The sequence below is a fragment of the Sprattus sprattus genome, assembly GCF_963457725.1.
Source record: "Sprattus sprattus genome assembly, chromosome: 19".
Taxonomy (NCBI): Eukaryota; Metazoa; Chordata; class Actinopteri; order Clupeiformes; family Clupeidae; genus Sprattus; species Sprattus sprattus.
Genome location: NC_137917.1, coordinates 20,153,727 through 20,175,065, shown reverse-complemented (window position 1 = coordinate 20,175,065; position 21,339 = coordinate 20,153,727). Strand labels below are relative to the sequence as shown.

At 46.0% G+C, this 21,339-nt stretch overlaps 1 protein-coding gene across 1 annotated transcript; it reads right to left on the bottom strand.

Moving 5' to 3' along the window:
- Nucleotides 1-625: 625 nt before the first annotated feature.
- Nucleotides 626-20,057, bottom strand: ncapd2 (non-SMC condensin I complex, subunit D2; the record flags this gene model as incomplete). The annotated part of the gene is made up of 31 exons (XM_080858661.1): nucleotides 19,937-20,057; nucleotides 19,752-19,827; nucleotides 19,590-19,648; nucleotides 19,313-19,488; nucleotides 18,596-18,738; nucleotides 18,052-18,179; nucleotides 17,119-17,242; nucleotides 16,772-16,919; nucleotides 15,962-16,159; nucleotides 15,381-15,515; nucleotides 15,112-15,199; nucleotides 14,479-14,677; nucleotides 13,042-13,160; nucleotides 12,617-12,859; nucleotides 12,172-12,346; nucleotides 10,595-10,679; nucleotides 10,167-10,303; nucleotides 9,109-9,241; nucleotides 8,831-8,906; nucleotides 8,409-8,660; nucleotides 7,953-8,107; nucleotides 7,553-7,661; nucleotides 7,116-7,239; nucleotides 6,743-6,898; nucleotides 4,950-5,127; nucleotides 4,218-4,312; nucleotides 3,913-3,993; nucleotides 3,092-3,275; nucleotides 1,210-1,366; nucleotides 825-935; nucleotides 626-708 (listed from the first exon to the last, which is right to left on the bottom strand). Exons 1-31 carry the CDS (start codon nucleotides 20,052-20,054, stop codon nucleotides 626-628), a joined length of 4,245 nt encoding a protein of 1,414 aa, XP_080714787.1. The 5' UTR covers nucleotides 20,055-20,057.
- Between the last annotated feature and the right edge of the window lie 1,282 nt (nucleotides 20,058-21,339).

The window sequence follows — 21,339 nt, the reverse complement described above, 5'->3', positions numbered from 1 at the left end:
AAGGATAAAGCTGAAGAAACAGTGATTTAGTCAAAAAAGGACGCAAGAAAGAAAACAGATTTGTAAAAAGTTAATTCAGATTTATTTGAAGTGCATCTGTTAAACCACCAGTTCAAAATGTGAACATGAAAATGAAGACAGACAAAAAGGTCAACACACATGAGAGTTGAGGACACATATAAATGAGGGTAAAGGTCACTGGTGGTTGCAGACCGCTGGGCTCCCTAGCTGTACCTGAGGCCAAACATGACCATTGAGTCCTGCAGTGGACCGGCAAAGATCACTCACAGCATCCAGAGGTGCAGGCTGCTTGGGATGCTGGCTATTTATTTATTTATTTATGGTTTCCTGCGTTTTTCCCCCCCAGATATCACATTGCAAATAATTTCCCTAAAGGGTAAAGAAAACTACAAAACAAACAAACCAATACAGACAGGACAATTGTGATAAAAGTTCTCTTAATATGTAAATCATTAGTTACACAAGAAAGATGTCTTTAAAAAATAAAATTAAAACTATCACAGTAAAAAATAACAGAGTTCCAGCAGCTTTGCTGCTCGGACTTCTGATGCCAATATTAACATTAAAAATTAGCCATTATAAAAAGGCAGGATGAAGACGAGGCTCAGTGACGCAGACGAGTGCGTCGCGAGGACCGGGCGATGGGCGTGGTCACTTTGGGAGTCTCACTTTCCTCCATAACAGCATCTGCAGAAAAATAAACAAGGACAAATACATGAAGACATCACATTTAAAAAACTAAAACAAAAAAACTGGAATTGCACCCAGCTGTGATGGGTGCTTCTAAAGCATCGTCATCTCACCCTCCTCTTCCTCATCGCTGCTGAAGACGATGACCTTACGAGGGCGTCGGCCTGTCTTTTGTTTAGGGGTCACAAGGTCACTTTCCTCCGGAATAGTGGATTTAACCCGACCTGTGAGACGATGATAGTGGTAAAGAAAGGGTGAGTGATTAAAACAGACAGAGATGCCATGTCAAAGGCGTGAGGAAAATGAGGAAAGATGTGTTAGCAGGACTTGTGTTTACTCAAGGAAACAAATGTGTTCTCATTAGCATCTGGTGGGCCTGTGCAACTGCAGCTCTGCTGGCCGTACTTGTGGCAATGTGAGCATTGTTCATGGATGTGTGTGTGTGTGTGTGTGCGCGCAGGTGGGTGTGGGTGTGTGTGTGTGTAGGTGGGTGTGTACCTCTGGTCTTGCGAGTGCTGCGTGGGGGTGCTGGGGTTTTGGCCAGCTGCGTCTGGCTTTGCTCTTCACTCTGAGCCTCAAGCTCCTCGTTCTCTACGTTCTCCAGACCTTTGGTGTGGACCGCCGTCAGCTTCTTCTCAAACTCCTCCACCTGAGCCTGTACACACACACACACACACACACACACACAGAGACAAACACACACACACACAGAGACAAACACACACACACACAGGTTAGGATCCATAAGTAGGCAAAGAGCACCAACTCCACAGAGAAGGTTCTTTTTAATAACTACTATGTACGACCAGGGGTTAAATTGGGATTTTCTATGTGGGGGGGCTCTGATCCGGAGGGGCAAATTTCACAAATCTTTCGTGGATTATGCAGTAAATAAGTTGCCAAATTAAAAAAAAAAAAAAAAAAAACACATCACCGTTAAAGTTGTATTAGTATTGATAGATTCACATCCATATGAATGGATGACATGACAAACAAGTGGTGGGAAATGGAAAGTATTTGTTAGTAGGTTACTTTTCTCTAATCACATTTTTTTTTATTTAAAAAAAATATTCACAGGGTCAATGCTAAAATACACTACTCACCCAAAAGCCAGATATCCCTAGCTTTTTGTGAGTAGTGTATGTTCAAGGACCAATGCATAGCCAGGAGGAAGATTCAGATGATGAGCAACCATCCACAAGCAGTGAAGCAAGCAGCCAACAACTCCAGCATTTTTTATGTTACTTAATATGTACTCTGTAGATTTTGAGTGTGTTTGATGAGGTCACATTAAGAGCTGATTCATAGAAATTCATCCAGCTAGGAATGAGAAATATGATTCGGAGATCGCATAGACTACTTGCTAAATAATTTAGAATTAGCAGCATTGTTCTTTTAACTAGCGCTTGCGAGTTGACACACCAGTAGCAGGCATTAGCCTATTGGTGATGATCGGCCTCTTTCAAAATACCGTGCACCTTTAATTTTGTTTCTCTTACCTCGCCATTCACCTGTCTACTACGATATGTCTGATGATGACCGATTTATGTTGTGTTGTCTGATCGCGGAGGAGCTGCTGCACAAGTTTCGTGCGCGACTTGCCTACTTCTCAAACTTGCTCCAGATGTCTAGGCCAGCCTTTCCCTACCATTATTTAGATTTGTGTTTTAAAACAACATAGATTTGCAATGGAAAAGTTGTAAAAGAGTAGGACAACATTGCTCGTGAATGGACTAGGCAGACTGCCAAAATCGACTGGAGCTGCTGCGCAGCAGATCTGCTTTGCAGAACTCCAGACCCGGCAGCTGATGTGCCGGGGCTCCGCCCCGGACAGCCCCGGCCCAATTTAACCACTGTGTACGACAGTAGAAACTAAACTAGCTTCTTATCAGGTCTATGGTTGCTAAGCAGAACAGCTGGACAGTTTTTAATGGCATCAAATTAGAATATTTTAGTCTTAAGAGCAACCGTGTCACGAAGTTGAGCTTGTAGCCTACACAATGGCAAAGGGTAGGTTTTGGATGTTATCTATTCATGTTGAATTTAGTTGCCAGGGTGACATCCTGCGAACGCCACTGCCTATTAACATTAGTGACAGGATTACAGAAGGTGACAGGAGTCAGGCCTTGAGGGTCTTCTGAAAAAACAACCTATACATCCATAAAATAATGTTTTCAACTTTGTCACCTCGTCTCCTCCAGCACCGCCACTGATTGTGCATCAACATATGAACCTTTGAGCTATTTGCCGTTTCAAAAGCATGTCATCATAAGTTAGGATGTGTGTGAACCGCAGGGGCTCTGCCTATATGTGGTCCACTGCGGAGTGATCTAGCGTGTGTGTGTGTGTGTGTGTGTGTGTGTGTGTGTGGATGCGTCACCTTGAACAGGGGTTTGGCTCCTCGACGCAGCTTGGCAGTGATGGACAGGAGGGGCTGGTAGACGCCGGCCTCAGTGAGCTTGTCGCTGTAGCACTCCCAGCACTCCTGCAGCCGCTTGAAGCCCCGCTCACACATGGAGAGCAGGGAGAGGGACACGGCCAGGTCCGCCCACTGCCGCTCAGTCCTGACACACACAAAGGGCAGAGGGGTCAAAGGTTAACATCCGCATGGCGTCTGAACGACAGAGACAAAGAGAAGAGTGTGGTCTCTGCTGTGTTTGATAAGGGGGAAACATAATGGCCCACTGACTTCAAAAGGAGCACATGTTGAATAGCTCAAAGCTATTGTTCCTATAACAAAGAGTAGCACAGGCACTTCATGTACCGTCAGTAGCTAGTACTCATGGTTGTTGTCCCTAGCAGTAGTAAATCAAGACTTGAAATACAAGAAAAAGTCTATGGACCTTGCGGTATATGGATTAGTAGTTGTCCCAATTCTAGTGTTTCTTGCCAAGTGTTTGAGTCGGTGTGTGTGGCTCTGAGCCATAACTGTGCTCCTCATACAGATGGGCTGCATGATTTCCAGTAATCCTGGACCTCAAGAGGCCAACACTCACTGCAGGGGGGGGGGTGGGTGGGGATCATGGGAGATGTAGTTTTTCTAACCAAATTCTCAGCAGCGCAAGGATTCAACAGTCACGACCACACACACACAGACAGACACACAGCCATGAATTAAGGAGCAGAAGAATGAGAAGTGTGGGTGGAGAGACGAAGGAATGGAGAAGCGACGGACAGGAAGAGAGGTGGGTTTTAACTAACTTTGCCGTTCTGAAGCGCTGACAGAGTTTCTCCACCAGGCTCTCCGTCTGCTTCTCCTTGGTTATGTAAGAGAACAGTTGCCTGAGCAGAGAGAGAGGGAGGAAGAAAAAAAAAGGCGATTTATATATTGAAATGAAATGCAAAGTGCACTAATTAACAAAATTATGCAGAAATGTAGTCTCCAGCCCAAAAAGTCTCCAGCCCAGAGCAGATCTAAACACAAACAGATGTACACAGACACACAAACAGATGTACACAGACAGACAGATGATTTTGGGGACACACTGAGTGGGTGAGTGACTGACTTCATGATGGTGTTGAAGTCCTCCTCCTTCATAGCCCTCTCTGGGTCAGACAGACGGCTGATGATGTCGGGCAGCAGGTTGTAGATGGCGTTGTCCTGGAGATGACAGAGGGAAAGAAATCATACCCATCACTCCACTGAGATGTCACATCATATCATAAAAAGGAAAACTAACCAACAATTAAAAGAAAATACAGAACATACAATAGTAGTTGTAATAGTGCTGCCCAATGCCTTTACACTATGTAAATCAAATTGAACGGAATAGTCTCGGATAAGACAATATTGATTACGTTTTTGTTAGGGGAAAGACGAAAGAATTCAGATCATGCCATGTACGTCCTGATCTAATCGGACCATAACGACTTCCTGCTGGCCGGGAGGCAGAGCCCACTTGCTCTGGTATGGATAGTGCATATTCTGGAGGTGACCTCATCGTTTAAATGTAGCATAACAACAGCAGTGATGCCAACAACTGACAATAACGGCTCTGAGGTGATCGCATGGCCCCCTTACACATCGTCAACGTCAGTCTTGATCTACATACTGACTGACTGATACGGAAACTGATGAGACATGTATTATCTATGCATTTGCTGAAAGAATACGTGTAAATGTGAAATGCCATCAGGTTAGTCAGAATGCGGAGCCAGGCAGTGGTCTGGGGTGCCTACCTTGTCGGGCGGTGTGGGGTGCGTACCATGTTGGGGGGGGGGGGGTCTGGGGTGCCTACCTTGTTGGAGAGCTCGTTGAAGAAGTTGATGGCCAGGCTGGCGATGTGGGGCTCCGGGTCCAGCAGCAGCACGGCCACCTCGCTCACCTGACCTTTGACCTTCATGACGTCCTTCAGCACCAGCTGCGTGAGGACGGTGATGGCCGTCAGCCTGACCGAGGCGTTCTCGTCACTCAACCTGCGGCAGACAAGACAAGTCGTGAGACACACAGCAACACCACAACACAAGTTTTTAAAATTCAAAATACACAATGAAACAGAGCTGGAGGAGACAATATGACAGCAGATTATAATTAACTAAAATGTTTCAAAAGCATTACGTAATATGCTACAGGATCTCCCCCCAGGCTGTGATGGTCATATTGATTAATGCCTTACTGCAATATTTCAAGGATCACTCCATAATCTATATTATGAACATCACTCAATAATCATCATAGTGTATGTGTGTGTGCTTCTAGTCTCCATGTAAGGGTGGAAGTGTGGGTGTACACGTGTTAAGAGCCAGTGGGCAAAACCCACCCGCCTCCCACTGGGGTTAGCGATCAGAAAGACGGCCACGCAGAGGGTAATACGGACACCGCTGTTCAGGCCAGGGGGGCAGCCGGCATGGGTAATTATTCCTCCACAAAAGCAGCACAATCAGGCCCATCAGGGACCCCTACCGCTGCCCTGTGGCCCCCCAGGAGCAAATCACCAGCAGCAATGGAAACTATAATCAGCCATCATTGTTATGCACACAATTGGTTTCTGCCATTAAAGAAGGGGCTGGTAGAGAGGATAGCTTTACGGCCACGTTGGCGGAGAGAAGAATGGGTGGCCCAGAGGGGGGGATGTGTGGAGGTTTTTTTTTTTGTCTTTGATGGTGGGGGGGGGGGGTCGGGGCGCTTCAGAGAGGATTTGTGTGGTGAGCGTGTTGTCAAGGAAACGGGGCTGTGTCTTGCGGAGAGGAAAAGTTAAGGTGCGCAGCCTGAGAGGCCTTTTTTTTGGTCAGTGGAGAGGAAAGCTCAATACCATTGCCTTCTAGGTTAATCTCTTCTGTGTACCAAATACTACAGCAGTTAACTGGAGTGTCTCCAATAGGAACCGTAACCATGTTAAACTGCCCATTCTAACCAACATCTGGGCATTTTAATGTAACCGTCCAAAAGGTTGCATAATCACAAAATGATGTTCATCCATATATGAAGATAAAAGATACTGCCCTCTGCTGGACATAGGGAACAGGTAAGACACCAAAGAGTTTCGCAAGCATGATGTGCTGTCCGCATTGAAAGTATATGGACAGCTGTTCAGCCACAGTCTCCTTTTAAAACCATGGGCATTAACGTGGAGCTACCTCACTACTCTACTCAGTTTTCTGTAGACATGGGAAAGGCCTCCCCCTCAGTCATAAGTACCTTGAGACTTCTTTGTTAAAGTGTGCTATATAAAATATATATTATAATTATAATAATAATAATAAAAAGTACATTGGTGAAGTTGAGTGTTGATTAGGAGCGATCAGGTACTACAAGTCAGCCAACACGTTTTAAGGATGTCTGAGGTCATCAACACCAATCTCAATTACCCACTCCTATAGGTATCATGCCAGTGTACACACACGAAAAGGTTGCACTTCCTTCCCCAGATACATTATCCAGCCACCAACAACCAAAAAACATTAATTTTCAAATATCAAAAATGCTTAATATGCACACCCCTACTTTTATGCAGGAAAGTTTGACTACAATTTGTGGATAATTATGGGTGTTGTTGTCTCATAACCTAGCATAGAGGTTGGGAATCCTCACCTGGCATAGAGGTTGGGAGTCCAGGGTTCCAGAATGTTTGGGAAGCGCACAGTGAGGTCGCCGAGGGCAACGATTGTGTTGGACCTGATAATGGGTAGGGGGGATTTCTCCAGGATGGTGAAGAGGAGACGGATGTGCTCCTTACAAGCAGCAGGGCTGCACGCACACACACACACACACACACACACACACACACACACACACACGCACAAACACACACACTTTATTAACACAAGGGAAAACATTAAACGTCTTTTGAAGTTGAACATTCTCGGGGACCTAGCTTGTAATGGAATTATTATGTTTTTTATCTCAATCACCACTAAAGGCAGCTTGCAGAGCTCTCCTGTAGGCACGGTGTTGTCATGGTTACCTGATCATCATGTACTGGGAGAGAGCGAGGCAGGCTGCAGCGGTGAGCTGAGGATGGGAGTAACGGCCCGGTGAGCTGCACACCCTCACCAGCAGTGGCACAAACACACACAGCAGATTCTCCTCTGAGAGAGAGAAAGAGAGAGCGAGAGAGAGAGAGACAGAGACAGGAGATTAGATAGTGCTCCATTATCAAACTGGTACAGCCATTCGGTGTAACAACATTCCTTTGTGTTTCGTACCGCCATTGTCATTGCCCACTGGGTCAGACAATTAAGAGGAGTAATAAAGCTATATATTAATAAAGTCATAAAGTGAATCGCCTTTGAGTGGCCCTTGGAGCATGCTTGACTTTGGAAGGGTAAACTCTGTGAAATCAGTGGTGTGATGTCTCATTAGCAGGACACCACACACTTTACATTGGGGAGCCACGCTTACCTGCCAGCAGCTCCGACTCACAGATCTTGCGGATCAGCTCGGCCTCAGTGTCTTCCGCCGAGGCGCCAACCAAGCCAAGCTCCTCCTCCACACTGTCATTGGCGTCTTGCTGTGGGGTCAACCAATGAGAAGCCATGAAAACTACAGGCAGGATTGTTGCCAAAATAAGCTGTCTAAATGATCACGAATGCCCATACGGGTCTATGTTCTCTGCATTGACATATTCAATAACGGACAACAAATTGCAAACTTGTCCGTACATCTGCAACTATTACACATAGCAAACTTAACAGTTTGCGTTTATAAAAGCTCAACCAGGGTCACCCACGTTCAGCCACCTCACGTGCGTACTGCAGGAACTCTGAAAGGATGACTATTTTCGGCCACTAGGGGCACTGACCTTAGACTTGCTGGAGGGTCCCTTCTCCTCCTTCTCCTCCCTCTCTCCTCTCCTCCTGCGGAGCTCGGCGCTCACGCTGCGCTCCAGGTGAGACACCTGCCAGAAGGTCACGCTCCCACACAGAGCCAGCAGCTGGGCCAGAGACACACAGCTCACTGCACAGGGAGAGGATGGAGGAGGGGGGGGGAGATACAGGCAGGGGATAAACAAGAGCTTAGAGATGCATCCACATTCTGAGGGCTTTATGATTTTCTACATGCACTTATTTGACCCAGTGCTACTGTAAAGCCCTGTAAGATCTGAAAATACACGAATGCAACAACTTTTGCCAGCTAACTTTAACACACGAACACCTACTGTATGCCTGATCCAATTTCATGAGACCTCAATTGCCAGAAGACACATACTTGTTGTTAACTGATGAGGTCATGCTCAATAACTAGAGGGTCTGATCACCTTGTTCTCCCGGTTCCTTCAGGTCCTGAGAGGAGCCCTGTGATTGGAGAGTCTCCTCCATCTGTGATTGGGCAACAACTGTATCGTCTGATTGGCTCATTGGTCCAGCCTCAGTGGCCTGCTCCAATAGCAGGCGAGCGCAGCGCTGGAGAAGGTGGCCACACAGCTGGTCAGGTGACTCGGCCAGGAAGTAGATGAGACGCACGGCCTGCTCCATGAAGGTCTGCCAGTAGGGGTCGGACTGCACAACCCCTAAACAAGAAAACAAGAGAGTTAAGAACTACATCCACCATTATGCCATGCAAAATGAGTAATGTGAGCAAACATAACTAGAACTGCATTCAAGGAATTATGGTGGGTACCACAAAGGTGGTGTGTGTGTACGTGCATGGGTGGGTGTGTGTATATGTGTTTCTATATACCATCAGCGATGGCCTGGGTGAGGCAGCTGAAGAGCTGGTGATCCTGAGGCAGCCTGAAAGGGGCTCCTTTGGACAGCTGAAACAGGTTTACATGCACTCAGTTACGTCACTTGCACTGACTTGCTACCGTTTCATGTATAGGTCTAAATACAAATGTACTGTTAGCCACCAACACACTTCTGTTTGAATGAATTTCTCCATCCTGGGTTAAATGTACTACACACATTGAAAAGGGCCAACATAGCAGAAATGCAGAAAAGCGTGCAAAGTGTGCATACCCTAATCTGATCGGTGATGTTGCAGATGGTGATGACCGTGTCTCTGGCCAGCAGGTAATCCTCCGTTACAGACTCCCCCAGAGCCACTGAGCAGAGTGTGTCCAGGTTACTGAGGACCACCTCTCTCTCCGCCCTAGTGTGCGCACACACACACACACACACACACACACACACACACATCATGTTGACAGTCTTGACAAATATAACCATGTAAGTACATATATTGGGGCCTTAATGCCATATCAGCAACTGCGGTGATTTATTAGCAAAAAAAAAAAAGAGCATTGTAAAATCGCTATAAATACCTAACCAAAACATGCAATTAAAACAAAATTGTGGCACCACCTTATTAAAAACCATGTGTGTGTGTGTGAGGGGTATGTGTGTGTGTGTGTGTGTGTGTGAGAGAGGGGTGTGTGTGTGATCTGACTAACGCTGCAGCCAAAAGGAGCAGTGCAGCTCATATCCTTTATATTGGTTTTAACCACGCACCAATATTCATGAGGCCGTGGGTGGTTCCCTTAAGCCGTGTGTTTTCAAAACGCTGTGAACAGGGCCATGGGAGGCAGAGCAAGATGCTGCCAACAGGCTGACATCTGTCTTTCCTTCCTTCTCCATCTCTCCCGCCCTCTCTTGTTTTCGTAAACATAAAAGCTCCCATAGGATTGCAATCTGTGTTGGCTGAGCATTCTTACAGGGCAGTGAAGGTCATGAAAAAATTATTTGTTTCGTGCGCCAAGCCCTTTGCGAACCCGAGGCACTGAACTTGCAGTTCATTGCTAATGGAATTCTCCGGAAAAACGAGTCTCCATATCTACTGGTGCGCACAAAGCCAGCACCTCTCTTTATGCATCCTAGTTGAAAATAGGGGCCTTTCTTCATGAAGGCACGTCTTTAAAGTGAAGTAAGCAGTGAATTAGCGCTTCTTTGAAAAAAAGTACCACGCAACGAGAGGAGGAGAGGGAACCACCACCTTTGACTAAAATGGGCTTCTTTTTGCTTTAATGTTCGAGCGGGGGGGGGGGGGGGGGGGGGACTAGTAACACTGGTGTCCTCACCGTGCAGCCATACCCAGCAGCAGGACGGCAGCGCGCCTGTGCAGGGCCGTGGTCTCCCGCTTGCCGGAGAACCTCTCCCACAGCGCCTGCACCACAGACACCTGCAGAGCAGTCTCACTGCCGAAGAACTCCTGCACCTGTGGAGTGGGGAGAAGACAGAAAAAGAAATTAAATTAAAAAAAAAAAGCTGTTGGCCAATTTGAGGGGGTGTTAATCCATATTGATTTTCTAGGCTTGTCCATCAAATTAAGACAGCAGTTGGCCGTTTGTGGCATGTCTAGTAGTTTGGCACCTGATGCTTTAACAAATGAAGTACACGATCAAACTGCTAAACAAATGAGACAGTGGCAAGTTCTTATCCACCCCTCTTCCCTCCCCCAATACAAGAAATTGCTTCCTGCAACTATGAACATGCGGCCTCTACTCACAATCTCCTCCAGACACTGGATGGTTCCAAGCGAGGCGTCCACCATCAGCTCGGACAGGCTGTCCACCAGCGTCTGCGCTTTGGCCCTGAGAGACAGTAGTGGGAGGATGGGTAAATAAAGACAGGGCAGGAGAGGTTAGGGAGGAAGAACAACATCAGTCGGTCACGAAGATGTTTTTGCAACATTGTCCTATAACCTAAGCTGACGCTACCATTGACTGACCATCCCAAACACCAGGTAAGTGCCGAACCACCAGGATGAGTTCACCGTCCGAACAGGTGCTCATCCTACAAAACCAGGCCAATATGGAGATCATTTCATCGGACATGTGCAAAGCATAGATATTAAACCAAAAATGCTCATACTTATGATTCCCAGCCTATTAGCATTTAATGGTTCAAAATAATAATACTACTAATAATAGTAATACAAATCCATGCATAAATTACCCATGTCTGCAACAGTCATGTTTAACTGAGAGTTTTTCCATTCTGTGACTCAATTCTTTGTGATGCTGGGCAATTTGTGTGCCACCAACAATTAAACAGCCATTTAAGAGGAAAGGGCTGGGAGAAATCACTGCACAATAATTATCATTGGATTTACTCTTGACTTCCTCCGGGGTTGGAGCAGAGGTTTCCCCCCCATCATCACCACAGGCATAGAGGGGCTAAGCAGTTAGACCCTTATATAACCCTTGTGCATTATCATAATTGCTTTTCAGAAGTCAAATACCTTTCATAAAATCATAAAAGAAAAAACAGGACAAAATGGCCCAAGTGTCTGTTAGTTAACTCATGTGATGGGGAGAACAGCAGAGAAAAGTGAGGTAGTTAAAAGAGAAGCACTTTGGTTACAACCATATTCTGTCATCTTGGAACGATTTGTGAAGTCACAAAGATATGCGTGTGTGTGTGTGTGTGTGTGTGTGTGTGTTGAAACTGGCGAAAGGATTCTCAGAGTAGTTACCCTCAGATTAAGGAAAGCTCATAGCTCAATGAATTCCACAGAAAACTGAGTCTCATCCTGCACACACACACACACAAACGCACGCAGACACACACGCACGCACGCACGCACACACACACACACACAATATAAGTCCCACCCTGTCTCCTCCTCCGTATCTCTTCACAGGAAGGTGTTTAGAGCAGGACTGGATCTGATGTAGGCAAGCCCTTACAGCAGAGCAGCAAAATTCCACCGCTCTGCCAAGATTACCGGCCAACGTGAGTGCAGGAGAGCCCAGTCCCCGTTTCAGAGAGCTCGTATTCGCCTTGGTGTCATCACCGGGTAACAAGCACTAGATATATCATTTTCAGTTTCTTTAGCCTTTTTATGAATATTTCTCCCACTTGGCTTTGGATCGTACATGCTGGCTCACCAGAAAGGCTGGCATTGCAGTAGCAGTAGACACAAATGTTCATTAACACTCTTGACAATGTCTCCCAAGACTTACCACTACAAACCCTGTGTGAGTGTGACTCATCCCTTTGCTTTGTGAGTGCGTGCGTGCTGCGTGTGTGCGAGCGTGTTCGTGTGTGCGTCCATCTATCAACACAGAACTGAACTGTTACCTGGTGTTGTCTCCCTGAGGATTGAGGTAGAGGCGCCTGTAGGCCTGCACCACTGCTTCCTTCACCGAGGCGTCCGTGGACCAGACCAGCGGCAGCATCTTCCTCACACCCGACAGCGAGTTGGCAACGCTGAACTCGTACGCAGTCACACAGAACTGCATGGCCTCTTGAACCACTGGGACACACAAGAGAAGGGTTTGGGTTTTTACTCGTCTTACACGGAGAGCACACACAAACCATCAAACCCTTCCTCTTGCACAGACCATTTTTCAAACATCAGAACCAAGCACTTCAGCAAAGCACTTTTTGAAAGCAAATTTCCAGGAGAATCAGACCGGATATCAGCTGATGGAAAGACTAGGTGAAAAAAGCAATGCACCTGGCATCCCCCATCCTCGGGTGTTAAAACTTCCCATCCCATCCCAGCTGGACCCCCCCCGCTCACCTGTGGTGGTCTTCCAGTAGAGCATGTTGTTGATGATGGCGATGGCCCTCTCCACCTGCAGGGCGAAGCCCTCCGTGTCCCTCAGGTACTGCACCAGCATCTCCTGCTTCTTCAGCTCGCCCTCGTCCACCCCCTCCTTGGCCCCCGCCGCGCCCTCCGCCTGGCTCTCCTCAGAGGAGGAGGGGGGAGGAGGCAGCTGGGCCACGTCCTGGGGCTGCTCATGTTCATCCTCATCCTCTGACCCTGCACAGACAGGAGGAAGGGATGACTGTCTACACAATACACATGACTACAGACATTAGATTTGAAGGGCCAGTGACTTCAGCACTAGTTTAACATCTGGAGGCAACACTGTGGTATTGTGGACTTAAGGCATGTAAAAAAGACCACCGCCAAGGTGTACATTTACAAGTGTCTCCACTCACCTTTAAACAGGTGGCCCAGGGCATCCATCACTGCCTGGGTGTTCAGGTTGGAGAGTCCAGAGAAGAACTTGGACTCTGGGAACCGGCCGTGGGCCTGAATACACGCACGCACTGCCTGCCTGCAATACAAGATTACAAGCAATATGAAATATGGCAACGACACTCTGCAAGGGACAAGCTCCACACTGCCACCATACCTATTTATTCCTCTCTTAATGGTCAGTATTAACATCTTCATGGGGAAGGCACTGTCAGTGACGTGCAGTCAGGGTAGGCAAGGTAGGCACTGCCTACCCTGACAAAATTCAAACGTAAAAATGTTTATTAAATCATTTTATTTAATAAACTTGTATTTGTATCGAGTATTCTTGTGATTTATATATGCAATACATACGTTATTCCAATTGTTTATACGTTACGATGACAATAGTATCAGTTACGCATAAACAAATACAAAAAAACGGTAGAATAAGCAGTGCCTTTACTGTCCATTCATTTTGAACGGCAACGAAAAAGTCATGTCGCGCATGCGCACTTAGATTCTGTATTCTTTAATATGTACGTCGAAAGGCACAACTCTACTGCACGTAAATATGTTATGCCAGTAATCATCTACGTTACGTATCAAACATGGACCAATTAAAATTGAGATATTACTGGACATTTGCGCAGCTGACGTCATTACACCAGCTAAGCGTAATCCCCGCGAAAATCAAAGTAAAAATGACAACAGCGGTATCTACCGATATTGTGGAACTTAGACATTTCTCTAAACTCGACTTTAATAGAAAAAAAGGAGTAACTAGCAAGAGGGATGCCTATTCCAACACTAAATGAACTTCTGCAGAAAAAGGGACCAAAAATTGTCGTTTCAAACGGACTGGTATGACAAAAAAGATTGGCATTGTGGCTGTGCTAGTCAGGTGAGTTAGAAACTATTTTGAGCTTAATTTTGAAATGATAAGTGTGGGGTTGAATTAATGCCGACTGCAAGCCATTTGCTTTCATATTCAATTGAGCAGTGTGTGTTCTCATTGCTGCTGACTGACATACATAATTGGCCGCTGTGCGGATAAAGATGGTTGCATTCTGATGATGGACATTAACTGGTGTGTGCATGCGTGTGCGAGACTGAGAGTACGATATGTTATCGTGATTGGATTTTTTTTTTATATATCGATCGACCGTGCCTGTGTGCCACACTTGTACCTACTGTTGTGACGTAGCCTATTAGCCTAAACAATAAATAAGGTAATCTGGCTTTCATAACTCAGTGCCTACCCTCGTACTGACTTCACCGCACGTCACTGGGCACTGTTGCTTGAGATATAAATCTACAGGACTGTTCTGGGGGGAACATTTTTAAATGTGTGTCTTACCATTTATGCCTGTAGTGTTGTTTGGGTAAACATCTCATGATGGACACAGTGTGCTTACCTATACTTGTTGTCTCTGAGGAGCTGGGCAATTTGGATGGCAGTGTCTCGGTCGCTGCCCTCATCTTCTCCAGTGACCTCCTGCTCTCCTTCATCCCACTCCTCCTCTTCCTCACTGTCGGGTTCCAGGTGGGCTCTGGCCGTCTGTAGAAGCTCTGGCTCCATCGCAGACCACAATTCAGCAGCCGAGATCACAGCAACTGCGCGCACACACAAACACACACACAAATCTGTAAGTGTCTAATCTGTAACACTGGTGTGCTTTAATGAGAAGTCATCTCCCTCAGATTAAGGAAAGCTCATAGCTCAATGAATTCCACAGAAAACCGAGTCTCAACCTGCACACACACACACAAACTCACGCACGCACATGCACACACAATATAAGTCCCACCCTGTCTCCTCCTCCGTATCTCTTTACAGGAAGGTGTTTAGAGCAGGACTGGATCTGATGTAGGCAGGCCCTTACAGCAGAGCAGCAAAACTCCACTGCTCTGCCAAGATTACCAGCCAACATGAGTGCAGGAGAGCCCAGTCCCTGATTCAAAGAGCTCGTATTCGCCTTGGTGTCATCACCGGGAAAAATAAACACTCCATACAAGGAGTATGAAAACAGATGAAGGAGCGGCCTTACCTGGCGACTTCTCCGCCATCTTGTCCTTCATCTCTTTCAGCTTGGCAGTTTCTTTCTCCAAGGGCTTCTTCAGGTCTGCACTGCTGAGCTGCACAGAAGAAAGGAAAGGAGAAAAAACACCATGAAAAGCACAGTAACAGGAAAACACCACAAACAGGGCCAATCACACCCCCAAACTTTAAAATGCCTAAACATGTAGAAGGTTTGACATCAGACCACAGGCAGTTCTCTCCCAAGTTAACTGCATGGTGTGAGCATGGTGTGTATACCTTGCCGCTGTAGGGGTTGTGTGCAATGAAGGCAGCCAGCAGCTGGATGGCGCTCTTGCACACGTTGACGGACTTGTCTCCCAGACGGCCCACTGCCAGCTCCATCACCTCAGTGTAGCGGCACAGCGGCAGAGCCTGAGGAGAAGACATAAGGCAAACAATGCATAACCAACATGGCAATATCATGAGCCAAGACTAGAATACCCAGTAGTCGAGCTTCTGATCATTGCTGATTGCCCTCAGATTACCAAAGAACAAAATCAATACTGATTGGCTGTCACAGAGAGCGTCATGATTCCATGCTTACTGACACACACACACACACACACACACACACACACACACACACACACACAATGTAAGCAGTTCCCTTGTCTCCCACTCACGACTCAAAGAGAGAGTGTCTCATTTAGGGTAGCTGCCAGTTTTCTTTAGGTGGACCCTTACAGCAGAGGAGCAAACCTTCGCTTCCCTGCCAAGATTACCCACCAATCAGAGAGCAGGAGTACATGACCCCTCAGCCAATTAGCTCAAGTGTGCCTGGTCTCATCATTGGGCACAAACAGCATCTGTACAAGTACCTTGCTGTTGACGATGCGCGCGTAGACATGTAGGACGTGCGTGCGCACGTTGGAGTGGGCGTCATGCATGTGCTCCTGCAGCGTGTCCAGGAAGCGGTCACGGTCCGCCCGAGCGGAATCCTCCAGACGGTCTCCGGTCAGAATGCGCACCAGCACCTCTCCGAGAATCTCACACACAGCCACGCGCATACTGGCGCTCTGCAGAGAGAAGGTTCAGTGTGAGCTGCTGGTAAGCAACATCAACTAAAAGCCAACCAGTAAAAAGTTAGCCTGGAAATATTTAACTGGCACAAAAACTGACAGGGGTCTGTGCACATCTGTGAGGGTAGTACAGTTCCATGGCTATATTGGTTAAATATATTTTAGGGGTGGTAACTGCCACAAAGGCAACAATACAGTACTGATATTTTGTACTGCAATTTATTTGTCCCATGTATTACGTTTCGGATACAGAGTCTCTGTAGCATTCTTGGTGCGTAACATTTGTTTGACCGTGATCACGCCGAGATATATTGTGAGACTACACCGTATCGATTTTTCTCCCACCTCTAGTTAAATAGTCTGTAATTCTGGCAAAAAGTTGTTGTGTGGAAAAGTAGTTGTGGACGAACCCTGGGGTTTTTCTGAGTGCGAGCGCACACAAGACAGCTAGAGGAACTATGGGAGCAATTAACTGAAATTTGATTAAGTGTATTGGATGAGAATTGCGACCTCCAATTGTAAGTGTAAGTGTGTGTGTGTGTGTGTGTGTGTGTGTGTGTGTGTGTGTGTGTGTGTGTGTGTGTGTGGTGGTGGTGTGTCTGTGCATACCTCTTTCTCCAGGTGTGTGAGTATGACACTGATGTTGGGGATCATGAGTTCAGGCACCAGGGTACTGAGCTCCGACAGGAAGCTGGAGAAGGCCTTCACTCCAGAGCCCTCTCTGCTCAGCTCCTCACTGGACTTCTGACCAATCTCCCTTTGGGACAAAGAAACATGCATCAGCATGACACATCTGCATTAGGCAGCTTGCGGTCGTCTGACGAGAGTACGCCAGAATCAACCATGGGAGGGCAGAGATACCAACAGGATACTAGAGAAATCTGCCTTAATGCATGTAAATCTGCATTAAGCTGAAGCCAGAAGTGTCTTAGCTCATGACAAAAGCTCAACACTACCTCATGATCTCTCCCGCGATGGCTTTAACTCCAAACTCAGTGCTCCAGGTAGCTACAGCCTGCGCACACACCCCAGCCAGCTGCTCAAAGTGCTGCAGGAGCTGGATCACCTTCACGCGTGCTCCTGGAATGCAGAACACAAACCATGCCATTCATTAATTCATTCAGTGAGAGAGCTTGAGCACAATCACAAGGCATTTATTTATCATCATCATCATCATCATCAATAATTATGGCTGCCCAGACACTGACTCAACTTGTAGTAACGAAATGGACATCTGTAACTGTACTTTACTGCACTTATATCAGGGTTTCCATTAAGGTTTTTTTTTTCTAGCCTGGTGTCCAGAACAATGAATTGTAATGCAGACGTTTCAGTAACATCTTACTAAAGATGCAAATATTCTGATCATTGCTGATTGCCCTCAGATTACCAAAGAACAAAATCAATACTGATTGGCTGTCACAGAGAGAGTCATGATTCCATGCTTACTGACACACACACACACACACACACACACACACACACACACACACACACACACACACACACACACACACACACACACACACACACACACACACACACACACACACACACAGTAAGCAGTTCCCTTGTCTCCCACTCACGACTCAGAGAGAGAGTGTCTCATTTAGGGTAGCTGCCAGTTTTCTTTAGGTGGACCCTTACAGCAGAGGAGCAAACCTTCGCTTCCCTGCCAAGATTACCCACCAATCAGAGAGCAGGAGTACATGACCCCTCAGCCAATTAGCTCAAGTGTGCCTGGTCTCATCATTGGGCACGGACAACATCTGAACAGGTACACCACTATAACTATCTTTCTTAATATAAATTTGACAAGGCAAAACAAATCAAAACCAAACGGCTATACCGGCTAACGGAATGCCTGACGCATATGTCTGTATACTGACCCAGCATGTGGTTGTATTTCTTGATCATGACCCCAATTATGTGTATGATTAAGTCTCTGGTGGGCTTGCTCTTCACGTGGCTGATGGTAGGGTTCTCCAGAAGCTTATAGCAACAGCATGTCACGCAGCTACACACAAAAACACACACAAAAAAAAGCTATAGAAATTAACATCTGAAAGGATAATACAGGAAAGAACATTGTGTTATAAGATTTCACAATATATAAGGATTCTTAATAGGACTAGTTGTAAAAGATCCCTAAATAAGGGAGATGGGACAAAAAAAAATATTGTGATACTACACTGTATTGATTCATTCTTTTCCCATGATAAACATAAAGCAATGGCAGGCATTAAAATATTTATTCCCAGTATAGGAAACAATATATGGGAGATATAAATCGCAATGTATCGCAGACTCAAATTGCAATACTAGCTGTATCGTAAAATTTAAAGAATCCCAATGACATCGTCCCATGGCAAAAATATTGTGATAGTACTGTTCCCACCCCTAATGAGTAGACAGGCAATAAGCAGAACAGACCTGACAAACTCCTCCTCCACCAGAGACAGGCTCCAGAGGGAGCGGATGTCCAGCTGCAGGAGCTGAGAGAGACACTGCAGGACCACCTCCCGCTCCGACTCCCACTGCATCAGGCCCTCGCCGCCTTTATTCTTCTTACCACCCTGCAATGGCACACAAACACACAAAGATGAGTACATGCACACACACACATACACCTGTACATAAAAACATCTGCTCCGCTCAATCCTTTATACCTTGTCCTATGTTAGGTCAGCTCTTTGAAAGCCAAATGCAAATATATGCATCATTGCTGATTGCCCTCAGATTACCAAAGAACAAAATCAATACTGATTGGCTGTCACAGAGAGAGTCATGAATCCTGCTAACTGAGACACACACACACACACACACACACACACACACACACACACACACACACACACACAATGTAAGCAGTTCCCTTGACACCCCCTCACGACTCAAAGAGAGTGTCTCATTAAGGGTAGCTGCCCGTTTTCTTTAGGTGGACCCTTACAGCAGAGGAGCAAACCTTCGCTTCCCTGCCAAGATTACCCACCAATCAGAGAGCAGGACTCGTGACCCCTCAGCCAATTAGCTCAAGTGTGCCTAGTCTCATCATTGGGCACAAACAGCATCTGCTAATCAGCTCATGCACAAGTACACCACTATCATTCATTATACAAGAAGGTTGTGCATCACACAGGACTGGTTTACCTTGACTGGGGCAGTGACAATACTCTGCCTGTAAGAATCCATCTCCAAGGTCTCGGTGAACTTGCAGAGCAGGAAGACGCCCATCTTAACAGCGTTGAGCTGCAGCTTGCGGTCGTCGGATGAGAGAGCGCCAGAATCGAGCATGGAGGGGAGGGACAGCGACAGACCTCTGACCACTACCAAAGAGGCGCAGGGAGAGGGAAGGAACATTTAGTTTTATATTTATATTACACAACGAAGGTGGTGGTCCTTAATACTAAGAGTCTGGTAAACTGACCTTGTATAAGTAATTCCAAAGTTTCCTCCTTCATGGCCACGTCCAGATTTCGCCAGTGCCTGCAGAACAGCGCATGTTTTAATACCTTATTCCATGTTTCATCTAAGCCAGCTTTTCCCCTTTACATACTATACACAAAATGATGTAGGTACAAGTACTCACTGTAACACGCTGTATGTTGTGTCGAAATGCTCGAGGATACTCAGTGGGCCCTGGTTGCGCAGAGCAAGTTTAAATCCTGGTTTTCAAAAAAAGACACAAGGCAACGCGTTCATGAGGTTAATAGAACATCACTTTGCCAAGGGGCCAGAAAGTGAATTTGAAAGGTTCAGTCAGTTGATGCTTACTGTTGAGATGAGAGGGCAGCTCTTTTGGAGTTAAAACATCTTGAACCACGTACTGGCCCACACCACCCGCCTTGACGAGGTCATCCACGCTGACCGGTAAATTGAAGTCCCACGACATCGCAGCTGGCTATAAAAATGGCATGTAGTTATGGCTAACGTTGCTATTTGTTTCTACTATGAAACTGTATGGAGATGAAGTAATCTTGTGATCGATCAAGCAGTCTAGGTAGTAACTAGCTTTTCCATTTGTAGGTTAGGCAACGTTGGTGGTTTGTTATACAGGGAAAGTAGCTAGATTTGTTTGGACTTGTTATCTTGAATGAAAACCAAAACCAAAACAAAAGCGGAGACCCGTTTAAGTGTAGCCTCTGAGCACGCAGTTCATTTGAAGTAAAACGGCAGGTGAATGTGTCCATTTGTAACACAAACTGCTTCACATAACTAACTACAAGAAAAACGAAAAAGCTCCCAGTGTGTATTCAATAAGTAACGTTTATATTAGCAGCATTTGTCGCTAACGTTACATTAGAAACGCAAGTAGCCAGAAGGCAGTTAGCTAACGTTAACATTAGCCATCTCTTCCTGCGGTTTTAAAACACACGCGGCAGGAAATCAACTAGACCAACATTCAAGTCATGCCACAGCAACAATGTGAAATCAAAAACAGTTTACTCACCATCCACAACTCGGCTGATTTACTTAACTTAACCTAAAATGTAAAAGACGCTCTTAAAATGATCCTCACAAACACTGCGACGGAAGCTATATAAGCGAACGGTTCACAGCTTTGAATTTCCCAAGCAAGCCCGCCAAAGGATGTACGTCATAACCACGCCTCCAAAATCCCTAGACACGAAGAGCACCTATTTACCCACTAGGTGGCACTGTTCGACCAAAAACATCCTATTTGGAGTCTATCTGTGATAGAAATTGATCATCATGTGACATACCGATACATTTAACACCATCTCTACACAAGCCTGGCAGCTGTACATTTACTATTTTTTTTCACTTTCGAGGGTTTGGTATTTCACCCTCTAACATTTTTAAATACACGGGTAAAAACCGACCGAGTACACACCAGGAAAACAAGGGGTATGACAGCAAAATCTGCACATTGTGCGAGCCATAGGCTACAGTGTTATGTGGGATCCCTTGCAGGGGTTCATTTTAAGGGGTTCAAGGCAAGCCCGTAATTCTAAAGCAATAGTTACCTCTCAGTTAAGTGTGATGAAACCGCATATTGATGTTCTGATTTGGTTGTTGCATGGTGGTTCTTATGTGAGCATAGAAATGCTCATGTTGGAGACTGATAGAACAGCAAAATAGCTATTCTACTGTAATTTTGTATAATTTGTATCTGTAACTCATACTATCTTGGATGTGTAATCTGTCTGTCTCAC